The following is a 17,439-nucleotide window of genomic DNA, read 5'->3' as shown; positions in this document are numbered from 1 at the left end:
CTTAATCAGACACTCCAAGACACAAACATTGTTTTTCAAGTTATTCCTGTGCAGATGTTGCTTTATGTTTAGAGTTGTGTTTTTGCTTGAAGAAAATGTCCTCTCCTGTAATACAGACTGCAGCAGGCTTATTTTCAGGATTTCACTTTATTTTGCTGCATTAATTTGACCCCCCACCATCACAAGCCCTCCAGGGCCTGCTGCAGAAGGACATGATGCTGCCTCATCCAAGATTAAGAGTTGTTGTGTTAAGTATGAATATGATGACCCAAAAAAACACATTTTGATCTTTTTAGAAAATGTTACTATTCATTAGTTTCAGAGTCAAATGAACCTTCCCGTTTTGATATCTGTAATGACTCATACAGAAAGTGAAAACAATTCCTCACAAAGCTAATAATGAGCTTTGTGAGGAATTGTTTTCACTTTCTACTGTATGTCATGAATGTAAAAATAAATTACAATCATTGTGATTTAATATACAATTGTAAAATAGAAAGACACGTATGAAGAAAGTGTATCATGGATTAAAAGAAATAAGATTACACACTTGTATTTTTGGATACGGTTAATAGATGTAATTGTCATTTAGTGGCTAAAAGTACATGTATAATTTAGAATAAAAAATAAATAAATTATAATCCATAATTCTTAATTCCATAACTAATTACTAGTGACATTGTGTAATTGATTAATTCATATACTTGATACATTATTGATTAGTAACATAATTAATTTAGCAATGAATTCGTTTAATAAAAGAGAATGAATATTGAGATGTTTGCAGAGGTTTTTCAATGGGTGTTCCAAAGGCAAAGAAATTCACCATATACAGTTCACATTATGAATAAATGCTGTTTCTGCTTATGGGATGTGCTATTATTATTATTATTATTATTATTATTATTATTATTATTATTATTATTATTATTATTATTATTATTATTATTATTATTATTATTAAATTATTATTATTATTATTATTATTATTATTATTATTATTATTATTATTATTATTATTATTATTATTATTATTAGTATTGGAGTCTAATAATTTAACCTACAGTAAGAGACTATACCTGCGTTATTTATTTATATGAAATACCAAATACAATTTATTCATTAGCAAAATATGTTACTTTGTACATTAGAGAGATTTTTGCTTTCGAAACAAGAATTAAACTATTTCAAAAGAAAAAAAAAGATTGCTGATTCTCAGAGTAGGGTTTCGAAATGAAAATGTGTTGGCCAACCAAAACCTTTCCCTTAAATGGTAACATTAGAACATACTGTATGTAGACTACTGCAGTTACCTGTACTAACATGAGTACATTTGTTTTAACTGTTTTCATTCGTTTTGACTGGAAAGAGTCTTAATTGAATTGATCTGAACAGATACATTACATCTCGAACAAACTATTCATGGCGGGTTGCTATTTTCATTTTCATTTATAATTATCAACAAGGTAACACATTAGAAAACCATTGTGAACTGTATGTGACCAAGAAGCTATGCTATTTTAACACAGACACTGTACATCAGCATCATACGACCTGATCAGAATCTATTATCAGATCAAATAGTCCCATGTCTCGATCGTTATAGTGTGTGTTACTAGTAAGAGTCCGCAAACAAAATGTTCTCAATTCACATGAGAATATTTCCCCCTGCGTAATTTGCAGTCTCTTTATTCCCTGTGTAACTTTATAGTTGGCCCACATTTTATTTCTGTCTTCTTCTCAGACTTTTTTCCTTTTTCTTTTTTTTCTTTCATGTAGGCTAATATACTGGCCGGCGCTGCAATTTCGGAATCTGCCCTTGTATATGGCGGACGAAATTTCCACAGGAGGAACCGCAACATAAAGCCACTGTAGGAGGTAGAAACTGAGAGCCTTGCAAATACAGAAGTAGACCTCGACAAATTCATGATTCATCTCGCCATTACTCTAAAATGTAACGTAGAGTGTCGAGGAAGGAAACAACGCTGTGGTGAGAATTTGCTACATTTGGAATTTCTCATAACTAATTCACAATTTTTTTTGTTGAGGAAACAGTTGTACAGGCTGTCACCTCTGCTCGGGGAGGGACGATTTCTGCAGCGGGGAGCCTGTTCGCATGAGCTGCATCGTTTTTGGAGGTATGTCAGACCGCTGTGTTATCTTTTTTCTCATTTAGAAATCCTACAATTTAGAAATTTCAGTTGCGGATGTTAAGTTTCAGCCGCTTCTACTTAGCAAACGCTACCTGACAGTGTTTCGTACTGTAGCCAGCCACTGAGCCAGGTGCAGGCTTTGAAGCAATCCGAAATAGTCCTAATCTGTTGATGTTTTTTGACAGAATATTCGTAATGAAGTTTGCTTGTAACTGCTGACTAGTCGTCTCTGCAGCTAGTTTGTCCACATTTACAGCACATAGGTAAAAACACAGTGTATATTCCGATACTGCAAAGGGACGATAGTGGCAATATGAAGGACGACGAGGGGAGGAACAATCTGAAACACAAAAACCTCCTGCAGCCATGTTTTGTGAATTTTCCTGCAAATTTTGAGCAGAGCTTCGGAGTTTCTCCTCTGAAACTCACACAACACTAGTGTTACTTTTGGCTGTATTTCAGGGTTTGGTTTTAATTGTAGACAGACAAGAAATATACACTTCAACTGTCGTCATGTCAAAAATATATTTCGAATTTTATTTTTAGGAAGATAGAGGATTTTAATTCTGGGGGTAATTGGCGCCACCTGTAGGCAGTCATTTTGAGAAATTACAAAATTATAATGAGACTAGTTTTGAGAATTTGTTATTCATTTGAATGTTATTTTCTGATACGCATGTCATAATGCTGCTTACAATTAATTAATATGTAAATTATTGAAATAAGTTTAAATGAAATCACCTTGTGCTTTTCATACTAATTGATACAAAGTAACCCTTTTTAAATTCTGTATTTAAAGCAGTCTACAAGTTAATGGTATTCCTGCTTTGTTTTATTCATGATGAGTATGCTGGACTTATTTTGCCAAATGTGTTGGACACTCCACGTCATTCTGTGACAAAAAGATGAACTAAAACATATTTTAAATCCACCATGAATCTTTTAAATCTAACACATTAACTACAATTTTCCAGTTCCTCCTTTCTTCTCTCTCTTCTTTTGTGTTATGGTGGGTAAAGTGATATCATTTACTACTTTGTAAACATGGAACAATTTAGACTTTATATCTGGATGGAAAATGTGTAAGCGGAAAATACATTATCCAAAGTGAACTGAATAGCACTGGAAGAAGAAGGAGCATGTCAGCATAATTTGAGGGCAGGAAAAACAATCACAAGCAGTGGCTCTACTGTTTATATTAATCCTGCAGATGCCAAACAGTTTCCCATCTTGCATGGCTTGCTTTTATTTTAATGTAAGGGAAACTGCGGAGGCCATTTTGCTGTGGGTAATTTTAATGCTGACCTTCATATCTGTATAAATTTAAAAGAGCTAGTGGAAATTGTATGGTTGGTATGCAAAATCTGGGTGTACATTCTGACCTTTGCTTGGAGTCTAATAAAAATGCAGGAGTTTCAGTTAAAGTACAGAAGTGAAAGGAGGCAACCAGTGTCAGGGGTTCAATATGGTTAGATCAGTGATGGGAATGTTTATATGCAGAATACCTGAATGACTGAGTAATAAGTTATAGAGCTCTCACAAATAATGCTGCAATGAAAAACACCCTAAACCCTCATATAGTTAATAGAAAATGCATTCTGGGAGTGTTTTCATTATAAGCAAGGTAAGAGGAACGCACACTCGCCTGTCTACTTAAAAGAACAAAAGCTTTGATTCATGGAGGATACTCAGAGCGAATAGTTTGGATGGAGAGGTGAAACCTGTCCCTCCAGGCACTGATAAACATGACATGGTGAGGGATCGTATCACAGCCTGCTGTGGGTCCATTGTGTCAAACATAGTTGCTCTTTTAATTGTCATACTTAGTACAGAGGCTTTAATTCTTCCGTTTAAAGGGTAAGCGGTTTTACACAAACAATTTCTGTCTTTGATGTCATGCCAGTCCTTTTTTTTCTTAATGTACTATTACAGATTCACGATTTGTGCTTGGATGTGTCTGAACAAATATGCATCCTTCCTAAACATAGTAAACATATTGCGTCGGCTCTTTTCTTAGTGGCATGTTGAAAATGTCTGAAAATGGCTTCACTTAAATTAGTCTCTAGGGAATGGCTTTTCAGGGGTTGGGGCTGCAGCATTAAAAAAGAATCTGTGCATTCTGCACATATTATTTCCTTCCTCTTCCTTTGTAAAAATGAACCTTATTGGTTTCATGAATAATGCATAAGGACGTCAATTGCTGCAGCAATGAAAATTAGGCTTGTTTACGTGCAGTGGTTATGTACAGAGAGGCTTCTTTTTTCTTTGACCATTTTCTGAAGGTAGAGCAGAGCCTGAGTAGCTTTTCTGAAAATACAAATTTCCAGCGAAGCAAATCTCATTTCTTTGAGTGAAAAGGGGAGGGGTGAAACTCCCGCGGGTTTAATGAATCCATAAATCACAATAGTGCCAGGTTTGCTGCGCCTGCGTCAGTGTGCAGTGCAATTTTGATTTTCATCAAAAATGTAATCTGCCAGCCTACAAGGGTTTAGCAGCAGACCGGATGCCGCCCTGAATTTCTAATTTTAGGGGCCTGATCTTTCAGGATTTATTTTTGTATAATTCAAGTCTGCTTTTCAATATCTCTTGTTATTAAATTTTAATTCGTGGCATTAACATATAGATTGAAAAGGTTTTTATGGGGCTTTTGAGTGTATGCTGATGGAATTTTACTAGACGACACTGTTTCTTTTTCCAGAGCATCACGGGTGTGTGTGTCTGGGGGGGGGGGTTTATCCATTTCTCTGCATTATTGCTTTTTGAAATCGTTGGTCATACACCATCTTGGAAGACATTTATTACAGAGGACAGAGAAATGTGCATTTGATTAAAGAAACAGGGAAAGCAAAGCATTTAGTGTAAACCAGGTTTCGGTCCACCCCTGCTCCTAGTCACTGACTTTGCTCTGGTTAATACAAACATGCAGTGAAAGCAGTGATTGAAGTGACCCCCACCATCCCCCATTTTAGCTGATTCCTATTTTTAATCCCTCCCAGAGTGGAAACATTTTCATGAGCCTTAAACAAATTTGTGTTTTATATTTGGAATCTCTATTACAGACAGTCTACTTAACATGGAGAGCACATTGATTTTTTTTGGCATTGCAAGGTACAATTCAAAGTCAGAAAATCTCTCCAAGTTAGAGCACAACATTTCTTTTTGCTTTAAACAAGCGCAGTGATTGATTTACTTCATTATTGTGCAGAGGCAAACACAGCACTGCCCAAATATAGGCCAATTATTTTAAGTACCTCGCAAAGCGCTGAATTCTGAACAGAGGTATGTCCTAGAGATGTTTTCCTTGTATGCCTAACCTCCTTATTCTTGATACATTAAGTACACTGCTGTAATATATTGTTGTTAATATGCATGCATTGTCATTTAATACACAGCTGTTCCAAACCACAAAGGAAAACTCATTTAATAGATTGACATAAATCACAATGCCACCTACCTATTCTTACTTTAGTGCCTATTACAATCTTAGTATCAGTAATATGCAAAAAGCCTTGATGATTTTATTTAGTATATTTCCTTGCCTTTTATTTTAGTTGGTTTATGTTGTTTCTTATTCGTCGGGAACATCAAGCAAATGTGCATCTGGTTTACATTTTCATGGTGCATGGTGCAGGTTACAGCATATCATAAGCCCCAGACTATGAAAGAACAGAAGGCCAGATGGCTAATTTAGCATTTTGACTTTAATTAGAGGAAAACGGGTCCTTTCATATATCCAGGGCAGGCATTCAAAAAGTTGCCCAGGGAATATCAAAGTGGATGACTAAGCAATTGGTCTAATTCAGATATGCATGTTTCTTTAATATTATTTGATTACAGACGACAAAAGTCAGTTAATTGAGCCATTATTTCATTTTTATTTCCACCCAGTGACTCCTATCAGCTAATGCTTATTGAGCACTTTGAGATCTTTTGTTAGTATGTTATGATACAATCGTGCAAACAATGACTTTTTGTATATGTTTTCTAAACAAATGAAATGTTAAAAAAAAAAAACTATTCTTTGCTGAATGTAATTATTAACATTGTTGGAAGAAATACTCTGATCCTTAGATAAAACAATAACATTACAAAAACGTACAAATACAAATTCCTGCGTTCAAATCAAGTGAAATTACAATATTGTTATCCGCAAAACACAAGTATCAGATGTAAACGTGCCCATTCTGCAGAAAGATGGCCTGTTGATCAATGTGTAAGCAGCATTGTAAAGTAGCTAGTCAAAGTGTAGCTAGTTTTAACCATAGGTTTGAACTACTTTTTATACAGTTGTTTCCAGTTGTTTTCGACCTAGGGTTCAGGCCCCTTACGGCCCCTACACACGGCGGCGCGCGTTGACGTTTCAACGCTTCTGCCCATTCACTTTGAATGGGGTGACGTCACGCTTTGCCGAACTGCATTGTGGGAGCAAAGCGTAGCTTTTCTCGCGGTGCTCGCTGCAAAAGTAGAGCAATGTTCTACTTTTGAAGCTTCGACGGAAGCGTCAGCCAATCGAATCATATGCCAGTACAAGCTCTAGCCAATCAAACCGCTGCTTGTGTGTCCGGGGCGTGAGATTCAGGTGATTGGTTGTTGGTCTAGCTTCAGACATGCCCGCCGGCAAGCGACAACGCACGCCGCCGTGTGTAGGGGCCGTTAAGGGCATCTGACAAAGAAATCTGTCTTGTGAAATGATTGATCGGAGTGGAAAGAAGAAGTTCTTATACAAAAAACTGTTTCTATTTTTTGTAGGACATGCATAATAGAAAAGTCTTCCCCTTAGTACTTCAAACTGTTATTTAAATGAAACCATGTGAAAAGTTTAGAGGCATAATGTCCTTTTAAACATGGCAATGGACCCAACCCCTTTTTTCGTAATAAGTACATTGTAATGGTCGGAATCACTGGTTTAATCTTTAACACTTTGTTGTATTTCATCAGCTTATTTTTTATGTAAAATAGTTTTAAGTAAACTCAATATTTTTAACATCTTGTCTGAAAGGTACTGGAGTAAAAGCATAATTGACATTAGATACACAACAAAAGTAAATTATAAAAAGCAACCTTAAAGGACAGATTTTGAGTAAATCTACTTGCTTACTTTCCTCTTATAGTGAGACAAAATCGACCAACATCAAAGTTGAGAGTAACTATATTTGTGCTGTCTTAATTTGTTTTGGCTGTGTGTCAAGATGACAGGTAGCATTGACCCATTGCTCTTTGTATGCGTTGGGGAGGGGGGGTTGCTGAAAAACCCAAAATGGCTGAGACTGTATTTTTATGTCTTACTATAAAATTCTCACAAAAGTACACTTTTTCACATACTTTTGTCAGCAGTATAAAGATTATAAAAACTTCACTTTTAGAACTCCTTTTAAAACAGACTTACTAACTAAATCATTTTGCCTTAAAGGTCCCCTATTATACTGTTTATCAATATATTATAGGTTTCAGATATATACAAAACATGTCTCCCATATCCCATAAACTCCTCTGTTTCAGCCCTGTTTCAAAAGTGCTGATTCTGTGTCTGTTACTTCAGATTAAAATAAGGTACTACTCCCCACGCCCCTCTGAGAGATATTTGGTTAAAAAGAACACAATGGTGCTCTAGGAGGAGATTCAGGTGATAAGGTGGGGGGGGGGGCAGAGGTGGGGACTCGAGTCACATGACTTGACTCGAGTCAGACTCGAGTAGCATATTTTTTGACTTGAGACTTGCTTGACTAACATTGATAAAAGACTTGACTTGACTTTGACTTGGTATTCATGACTTGAGACTTGACTTAAGCTTGAGACAGATGACTTGAAAGGACTTGACTGTTTAAAATTAAATATTTGCGTTTGTTTTTGTAGTGAGATATTACGTTTAGTTTTTTCGAAAAACGTGATTGGGTGATTATAGCGCCGTGCGCGCAAACCTGGCAACCCAACCCACTAGACGGTAGGAGCGTCAGTTAACATGGCAGCGGCTAGCGTTACTCCAAAAATAGTGAAGTTTGGATTCAAGGATTATGTTGTCGATGACGCTAATAAGAAGAGAACAGCGGTATGCAGGGTCTGCAGCATAAAGATCAGTGACACGACCACCACAACATCCAACTTCATTCATCACTACAAAAAAAACCACAGAGAAAGGTGCGTGGATGTGTTAGCTAGAAAGCTAACGTTAAGTTTAAGCTACGTTAGACTTGGTTTCAAATCGATTAAGCATTACAAAGAGAAGACAAAACGGTAAATGAACACTAGAACCGCCAAGGGATTCATTTTGACTAACCCCGATACTGACGGGCTGTCAGGAGAGAGAGAGAGAGAGGGAAAGAGATGCCTCGTTTATTTCCCCTGTGTTATTATCAGAAGTTACTGTAAACTGTTGAATAATGTAGTTCATCTACTTTTAGTAGTTTGTTTAAATGTTTTAATTATGATGTTTTTGTTTGTAGAAGTGCATCATTCCTTGATTTATTGTAAAATGAATCTGAACTTTTTGATCTGTTATGATGATAAACTGAAGCAATTTCAAAATTAACCCAATTAACTGAGTTTTAAATCGTCCTACTTAGTTTATAAGGAAATTATGAAGAGGAACAAATTAAATTATTTGAAAATGATATCTATGTAGGTGCTGATGCTGTTGGCGGTTCTAGTGTTAACAGAAATTTAAATTAAATATGTGTAATGGCAAATGCCATATACGATTTTCTTACCTGGATTTCTGCCTTTTTGAACAGACTTTTTGATTGAGTCCTAGCTATATTGTCTGCAGTTCTAGGGTTAATATTAATCTAATATGATTGTCATCGGTCTAAATTAGATTTCAAATGATTAACTGTGTATGTAATGAAGATCATAGTGTGGGTTAAATCCATTTTCATAACCACTGTCTTTTAACTGATTTAAATGCGGAAACTGGGCTTATTCATCAGAATTTCGTATGACTTGACTTGACTTGCTTGACTCTCACCACAGTGACTTGGGACTTGCTTGATACTTGTAGGTCAAGACTTGAGACTTGCTCATGACTTGCACATGTAGGACTTACTCCCACCTCTGGGGGGGGGGGGTTACCTTGGTTGGTGATTGGCTAATGGTTACACAAGCCAAAAAATCGTTAAGACATCATAAAGTGGCCAAAATCTGATCAGCTCATTTTCAGACAAGTTTTTATATAAATGGATCAGGAGGTGAGTGAATCTTTTTTCCTGAAACTTTCAGAATCTCTTTACACAGAGGGGACACATGTTTATGTATTAAAGATGTGAAAAAGTGGTTTTTGCATAATAGGTGACCTTTAAACAAAATGTGTTTTTCGGTTTAGACTGTAAGTCTAGTTAAAATGGAAAACAGATGACACAATATTTACATTTTCCAGTATACCCTCAGTAAACATGACTGCTGCTCAGGGCTGAACCTTAACTACTGCCGTACTGGAGTATATTATATAAGTATATTTTGGCAAACATATTCACACCCATAATCTTACATAATTTCTTTCTCCATGAGTCAGGACATGTTCAAATGTAATCCCTTTCACTCACAGGTGAAATTTATTCTATGGGATGTCATTTTTGTTTTCACATTCATAAATGGGTACGTCATGCCGGCATGTTTGTTTTGCAGACCGTCTACCTCTGATACTGCGCACTGCAACAAGCATTTTAAGGGGCATTTTCTAGAGATACATCTAGAGAGGAGAACTTTTGTCCTGTGTGTTCTGTAATAAAATGCTTTGATATTCATATAGTTTGCACTTCTGTTCACCAGAAGCAACATTTTAATAAACATTTATCTTACCATAACATTTCAAAATACATAAAAAAACGGTTGTTCCCTTCGCAGCATATTCATTTAAACCATTACAAGAGTTCACTTCTACCATAACACTTCAGTCCAAAAGCTGGAAAATAGAAAGCTGACCATTCAGTTAATGGTGTCGCTGGGATGTAAAAGTTGGCACTGCTGAGAGACGATTAAATGGGCCACTAACTTTGCTGACCCAAAATCTTTCTGTGCGAGTGTCTGCATTAAAAATGTACTTGTCATTAAAGGTGATAACACAAGTGCCACCATTTCAAAGATTTTCTCTCCTATCTTTCTATTAGATACAAGTAATGATACATCCATAAATACTGTCAAAACTGTTCTGGTAGACAGAATGAACTCTTCAAAATGGTGGTGTAAATCTGCTGCTCCAATATGGAGACCCAGAGTTTTAAACATTAAAATAAATAACCAAGACCTTATGAATAAATAATTATTTGAGATTGGCTGTTGCTCTGTCAGCAACAACCAACATTGTAAACTTCTTCAAAGTAAGATAAAAGTATATATGTAAAAGTTTCCTTTTCAATTTTACTTTACATACAAAAAGAGTCACACAGGTTTTTAGTTATTCCCAGAAGCTGTATGCCTTATATTGGAAATGCCATTTCAGCTTTAAAATGGGAAATACACCAAAAGACAAATACATGAAAAAAATCCTGCATTGAACATGACAATATTAAAAAGTATTCGTCTCGGAAAAACGCTAAAAGGTCTAATGGAAATTTTGAAAAACTGTGAATTACAATTTTACCCATTAAATGTATCATCTGCCATGATATTTATTTATGACTCATGTTGACTTTCAATCTAAAATGTAATGTTTGAGCTTGTCCCATGTAAAGCTTTTAGAACGTATTAGGAAATCAATCAAACACAAGCTTGCACAACCTTCAGGCCGATTATTGCACATAATGTAACGACTGAGCTCCATTGCTGATGTTTTTTGATCCTGTGTCATATCAAAAGAAAGTTGTATTGGGCGATGAAAGGCTAGTTTTTGGCTGTATTGTTGCGCTATTATTAGAATACCAATTCCCCCTCTTTCCATAATATCCGTCATCCTGGCATAACTCTGCTTTGCATGGTTGCATTTTGAGAACATGCTCTCGACAAAGCCTTTTACAGCCTTGTGCTGAAACGGCTAGTTGTGTAATTTGGATAGTTTTGAAATTAGAGCATTGGGGCGCCACCAAGTAGTGGAATTCATGCCATCAAAGGACACTCATTATCAGGGTTTTAAACCTGCGCATCTGTTGTCTGTATTTAGAAAAAGTTTCAATAGTTTTCAAAAGTCAGATGCAGGTAGCAAGACAACCTTTTTTTCTTGATATTGGATTTGTTGCCATTTTGGTTGCAAAACAACACATATTTTCCAATGAGGAGTGCTGGTATTGTGCACAGATGCCATTTGTTACGCTAGAAGTAATGCTGGAATCTTGAAATGGATGTTTTTGTAGGACAGTAAAGTATTTGTCCCTCTCTGTTTTTTCCCTTGGTACAGAAGCACGGGCTCAGAGGAGGCGGAGTCATGAGTGCACCAGAGGCACCCACTCCTGTGATGGAGCAGGCTGACGGTGGCAGTGCAGCCCCAGATGTTCCCTCACCAGCCTTAGTCCCTAAGCCCAAGAGTCCAACTCCACCACCTGTCACCGTCACAGTGAAGAAAGAGCCCGGGACCTCAGAGACCAGTAACGGGAAAGTGGGTGAAGTCAACCCTGCGGAGATCTGTGTTGTCATTGGAGGAAATGATGGGGGAGCAATCGGAGTTGGATTCCGTAGAGCTCAGACCGAGGGTATGTTTGCCCTAGGTACTCCTCCTCCAACGAAGAGCACAGACTCATGCATAGGTGTGTGGATATACATGGATACACGCATTTCCTGACTGTATTCTTGTCTGGTGTCTCTTGACCCTGACTTTTTTTAGTTAAAAAAGTCTGTAAAATATCAGAAGCTTAGCCATGGTTACTCAGGATAATCCACACATTTAGCTGTTAGCTGTAACTACTTTCTACAGAATAAACTGCCTCTATGAAAACTATTGACAGCAAATTGTTGTCTTTTGAAATGTGTTAAAGGAAGTTTTTCAAAGCCTGTGTGCACATTTGAACTTCCATATACCACCATTTCGAATTTGTGTTAAGTGTTGGATCAGCATCTGAAATCTTAAAGGGTCACTTCTGTATTATTTTTACCTAGACCCTATTTTCCAATGTTTTTGTGTCACAGACAGGATCCATTGTGTGCTTGGGCTAAATAACAATGCTAACCTTTAACATTAGCTGAGGTCTTGAGGAGAAAACTAAATATGAACAAATATAACATAATAATAAAATAACAAACGGTCCTGTTTGACCCCGATACCAGTCTTGATGCCACTGACATTCATATTATTTAAATGAATTAATCAGATTAGTTAGTAATTCTGCCCTTTAGTCAAAAGCTGATTAAATGTCTTCTAACTTAAGGTTTCAGTAAACATTGTATTTAATGTAAAATGTTTGTAGAAAGTGGTGTTTACTTTGAGCTTAGAAGATTAACTTATTATTGGTAATATTTTGGGTATTTTCAGAAGTAATTGGGAGATGTATATTCAGTCTGTATGAAGGGGATTACTTAGAAAATAAATGAAAACTTAAATCTGAAAGGTTTTGAGTTATGCTAAATGTTTGTACTCCTGATAATACTCGTACTCCTACTTTTTTATGACCCTGTTTTGATTTGTCACGCAGGTTCCTATGTATGTGGGGTATGTGGGAAGAAGTACAAGTATTATAACTGCTTTCAGACACACGTCAGAGCACACAGAGGTAAGACACTTAAAACATATCTATTGTCTCAAAATAATAACTGACTGCTCGCTGTGTCTTTCCTCTTTTGACTATCGGCCTAAAATGATTCACTTCCTCTAAATGAGTCATGCTTGTCCTGTTTTGGCTAGGAATTGTATTTGATTTATTTATTTTAGATTTTTTTGGCCTCTGCATTGATTTAATGTGAGATAACAATTTTAGCACTGGTGCGAAGCTGCGAGCAGATGTGAGCTCACATTCTTTATTCACAGATTTCTTTAAGACTGACTGTCCCCCCCCTCCCCCTCCCCCTCCCCCTTCTTTTCCACTATAGAATCAGATACCATGGTTGCAGATGGTCTACCCCAGACACCCAACAGTGAGTACACATTTGCACTCCCAACCAGTGAACACAGAAGTTTAAAAGCATGTCAGCACAAGCTGTTTATTTCCTACCTGTCTCATTTAACACACATTATGTTTCACTAGATATGTTATGTTTTCATGAAACTGGATATAAACAATCCACTACATCTTATAGCTGAAAATACCATTGTCTCTATATGACTTAGCAGACTTAACGCCATATAATTTACCCTCATTGTCCCCCTTCCTCTCTCCCATCAGTCTTGTCTCCTCACTGTAGCCGCCTTCCCATAGGTGACATCCTAAAACCAGGTACCTATAAGGCAGCATCCAACTTTACCTCAACATTTCTGGCACAATGATGTTATGTGTGGACACAATGTTTTAAATATCACAATGTTCTCTGTCTGATAGCATCAGTTCCTCTTTAAGGGAGGATAACCTGAAACTGCTTATAAAGTAAATGCCGGCCTGCAGGTTGGGGGATGTTGCTCTTTTTATTCCATTGTATATCAGCTGCCAGAGCCTGTGTTTATCAGGCATCTTAAAATCACTCTCAGGATTCACGGTGAAAGTTTGATTAGGACTAAAAATACTCCTAGCTCAGAGTAGTACTTGAGTTATTTATAAAGCATCCTACAGACACTCCCAGCGATCATTACATGAACGTGCACATCGCTTAAAGGAAGCAGTATCTACATGGCAGAGAGAAAAGAAAGAGCAGTCATCCTGATGCAGATAGAACGACAGTCCTTTTTTAACTGTATGAGGAAAACAAACGGTGTAATCAAAAGGCATGTGACTGTAATCGGCAGGTTAAAGAGGCTTCTTGGCAAAAACAAACAACCCCTGATTACATTTTTAGGAGGATGGAAAATGAATTGCATTTTTGGTTGACACTAAATATTTAAACTTTATATTTGAGAGTATTCACATGCCAATTCATAAGATTGTTTAAATACAACACAAACAAATGTCAGCAAGTAAAGACAAAACAAGCAGAGGCAAAGTATAATTTGCTTTATTAGCAATTAATTTAACCTGGAGAAATAAATAGACTAAATAAAGAATAGAATAAAATTGGCGCTACATTTTGTTGTTCAAAACAATGTTAAAAGCTCAGGTTTAGGGCCTCACAGCGAATATATGGGATTATTGTAACCTTGACTTTAAGCCTGCTTAACGCCACGCTATTTTTTAATGATTGGTTACTATAGCAACATTCTCTGGATCATTGCAAGTCTGCATTTTAAAACCAAATGAGGAAAATTAATCCAGGCATACACATAATAAACTGAGATTTTCCAGTTAGTATGGCTATTCAAATATCCCTCTGTTGACGTGTGGGCATAAGAGCATTTTAAAAACAGGAGACAACACAGGCTGGAGTGTTGTGTAGGTTGAGGAGAGTATTTTAGGAGCACAGCTCAAACAAACTTTGGGTAGATCTGACTAAGTGGGTGTTAGGACCAAAAACAGCCCTGCGTTTATAAAAAGAATCCAGGGGTTGGCGGGGTTGTGCAGCTTCAGGTACTTGTTAGAAATGAAATTGTCATGCAGGAATTCGAGTTTGAGTTATGGATCATGGATCTATTTAAATCCTCAGACACCAAAACACTGAACGCTATATTACTTATACTATTGGACAGGGTTTCAGTTTTCTCATATCTGGTTGTCCAATGCATTGATTTGCCAGATGTCATTGCATTTTGTATTTCAAATTAAAACCCTGTCATATTGATTGTGAAACAAAATGTAAAATGGATTCTGCATTTTCAGTTCATGCAGGAAGTGTGCAACTTAAACTTGAACATGAAAGTGCAAACTGTCCTTTTGCATTTGAATGTAAAATATGTGATGGTTTTAGCGTATCAAATGATAGTGAATTTTAAATGTCAGTTTGCATTTTCATTTGAATAATTGCAGGACTTTCCTAGGCTTGTTTTCTTAAAAGCATCCAATTGCTTGCATTTGAATGAAATACCCATATCAAAGGATGTTCAAGGTTGACATATCTTCTGCTTTGAGCTTGTTTTTTTTAAGGGCCTCTTAAAAAGCCACAGAGGAAAAAAAGTATGTTGGGATGGGATCAGAGTAGGCTTGTTTTTGTCACATAACTATCTGTTGTAATAACCACTGCACAGCATCATCAATTTTAAGACGCAAGCCCAACCTGCCAACATCATGCATCCATAACCAATTATCTATGTTGTAAGTGTGGTATTGATTGACTCAGAATGTGTCCTCCTCACCTATGCTTGGAGCAATCAGGTTGTGTTAGCTTTAATTACACTGATAAATGCCAGGAACCCACTAATTTGTTGAAAATAGTTTTAATCACGTCAGTTGGTGGCAAAATGAAAGAATATGTGTTGGAGCCTTGAGGTGTTATACATGCAATTACAGTTTGGCACCCTAATAATGGCTTTTGTAGCTGTGTTAACAATTAAGCATAAACTGCTCGGACGCTTTTTCTGTGAAGTTAGGAAACGGGTTATTTTTAAATCATCTGTTTTGGCTTTTTATGCCCCTTGTATCACATGCCTAGGGCAGCCACTTACTAGGTTTCCAAAATATATTTACAGCACCAATTTGGATTGTGACCTTTTTTTTATCTTTAAAATATAAATACAGATCAGAATATTTTATTTTCTGCTGTAATGTATTTTGAAGAGTTTAAAGGCATCTTTGTAACACCCATAGGAATTCACCAAAGGATCCTGCTGATTGAATTAACAGTGTCAGAATGAAGTGGAGAGAAATTCAGAAGTTATCACTCAGCTGCTAAACGATAAAACATTTGTCACATGGGTGTGTAAGGTGAGGGGCTTCTGCTGGAGTCAGACATATTAAGGAGCAAAGACAAAATTAGAAACAACCAGAGAATGGAGGATTTGTCTTGCAGTTTCTGTATGCCGTGCTGTTTACACAACAGTTTGGCCTCAGACAGGACTTCGCTGTGGTATGCCAAGACGCACTTAAAGTGTTCTTAATTCTCAACAGCCACTTGGCTGCACAATGCTTCCCACTGCAACAAAATTAGCAATAGCAGAACAATGAACCTGCTTCCCGTTTGTCCTTTCACTCTCTTAGACGTCTACAGACACGTCATGGAATGGCTGCACAAGTTGTAAACAAGGAGCAACATAAAAAATGCATCTGGGTCAAAACACCATTTTTAATTTTAGTGTTCTTGATCAAAAATCATTGCTAGGAGCTATCTAAAACAAATCTAAATAAAAAGAGAAAGACAATTACCCATTTAATTCTTAAGCACTCTACTTTATATTCTACTGAACACTATTTGAATTTAATTCTAATTTAAAATGCTGCATTAAACTAATTTGCATTGTTTTGCATACACGGATAAATATTTTTTTGTTTTTGTGTGAAGGTGTCACTCGTATAAATAATCAAATCATTATTACCTTTTCTATCACTTTCCCTCCAGGGATTCATCTGCCTATTTGTCCTGTTATTCTAATCTCATTTAGCCTCCCTCTGTGTGTCAGTCCCAATGTAATCAAGGATATCCAATCAATGTATTTCAATCACATTTGTTAAGTCATTTATCATTTCTAATACACCATGACTAAAAACAGGACTCCTTTTCTATGGCAGAATGCAATAAGATGTTTAACCGGATCTCTATACATTCAGATGAATGTGTTCTTAGTTAAAATGTAATCACTGAAATGGCTCCTTCAATCTTGTCATTTTTTACCTTTGCACTGTCCTCTGTACTGTAAACTTTACACCAAAGCAAAGTATCTACTATAATAAGGTTATTATTTACCCAGTTTCCAAACATACTGGTTGTCAGTAATATCCATCCTTATAAACAATGTTGTTTTTCTCTCTATATTTTTATCTGCAGATAGCTTCCGTTACTCCTGTGACATCTGTGGCAAGAAGTATAAATACTACAGCTGCTTCCAGGAGCACCGTGACCTGCATGCAGTCGATGGTAACTAGGAGTTTTTGGACACTTTGCATGACAATTTATTTTTTCTTTGACACCCCCAAGACTTGATCTGGAAAACCATTTAGAAGGGAACTTTCCATTTCACACTGTCACCAGAGTCTCTACTTCCTGCAGCAGCAACAAAAGCTGAGTAGCATAGTAAGGAGGAGTAGTATAAAAAAACAGGGGGCTTTTTTTGCTAATACAAAAAGAATAGACTATCAAATTAGCACAAAAATCAGACTCTAATAATAGTCTGTTTTATGTAAAGCTTATTTCAAACTGACTAGTTGAGGTAAATAAAGTCCTATATTTCAGAATTTACTGTAATAAAAAAAAAAGAAAC

At 36.5% G+C, this 17,439-nt stretch overlaps 1 protein-coding gene across 5 annotated transcripts in view; it reads left to right on the top strand.

Moving 5' to 3' along the window:
• The first annotated feature begins 1,639 nt into the window (after positions 1–1,639).
• The window catches only part of znf618 (zinc finger protein 618), a 34,041-nt gene continuing 18,241 nt past the window's right edge, over positions 1,640–17,439 (top strand). Inside the window, exons 1-7 of one of the 5 annotated variants that reach the window (XM_034123016.1) lie at positions 1,640–1,878; positions 2,056–2,138; positions 11,476–11,821; positions 12,704–12,781; positions 13,098–13,142; positions 13,391–13,441; positions 17,007–17,096. In XM_034123016.1, coding sequence (XP_033978907.1) covers positions 11,503–11,821; positions 12,704–12,781; positions 13,098–13,142; positions 13,391–13,441; positions 17,007–17,096 — 583 coding nt within the window. In that variant the 5' untranslated portion in view covers positions 1,640–1,878; positions 2,056–2,138; positions 11,476–11,502. The other 4 variants (XM_034123015.1, XM_034123013.1, XM_034123017.1 and 1 more) reach the window with 4 other exon arrangements.

Source organism: Trematomus bernacchii, unplaced genomic scaffold (genome assembly GCF_902827165.1).
Source record: "Trematomus bernacchii unplaced genomic scaffold, fTreBer1.1, whole genome shotgun sequence".
Taxonomy (NCBI): domain Eukaryota; kingdom Metazoa; phylum Chordata; class Actinopteri; order Perciformes; family Nototheniidae; genus Trematomus; species Trematomus bernacchii.
Note: the sequence above shows the minus strand (reverse complement) of the source record. Positions and strands in the feature narration are given on the sequence as shown.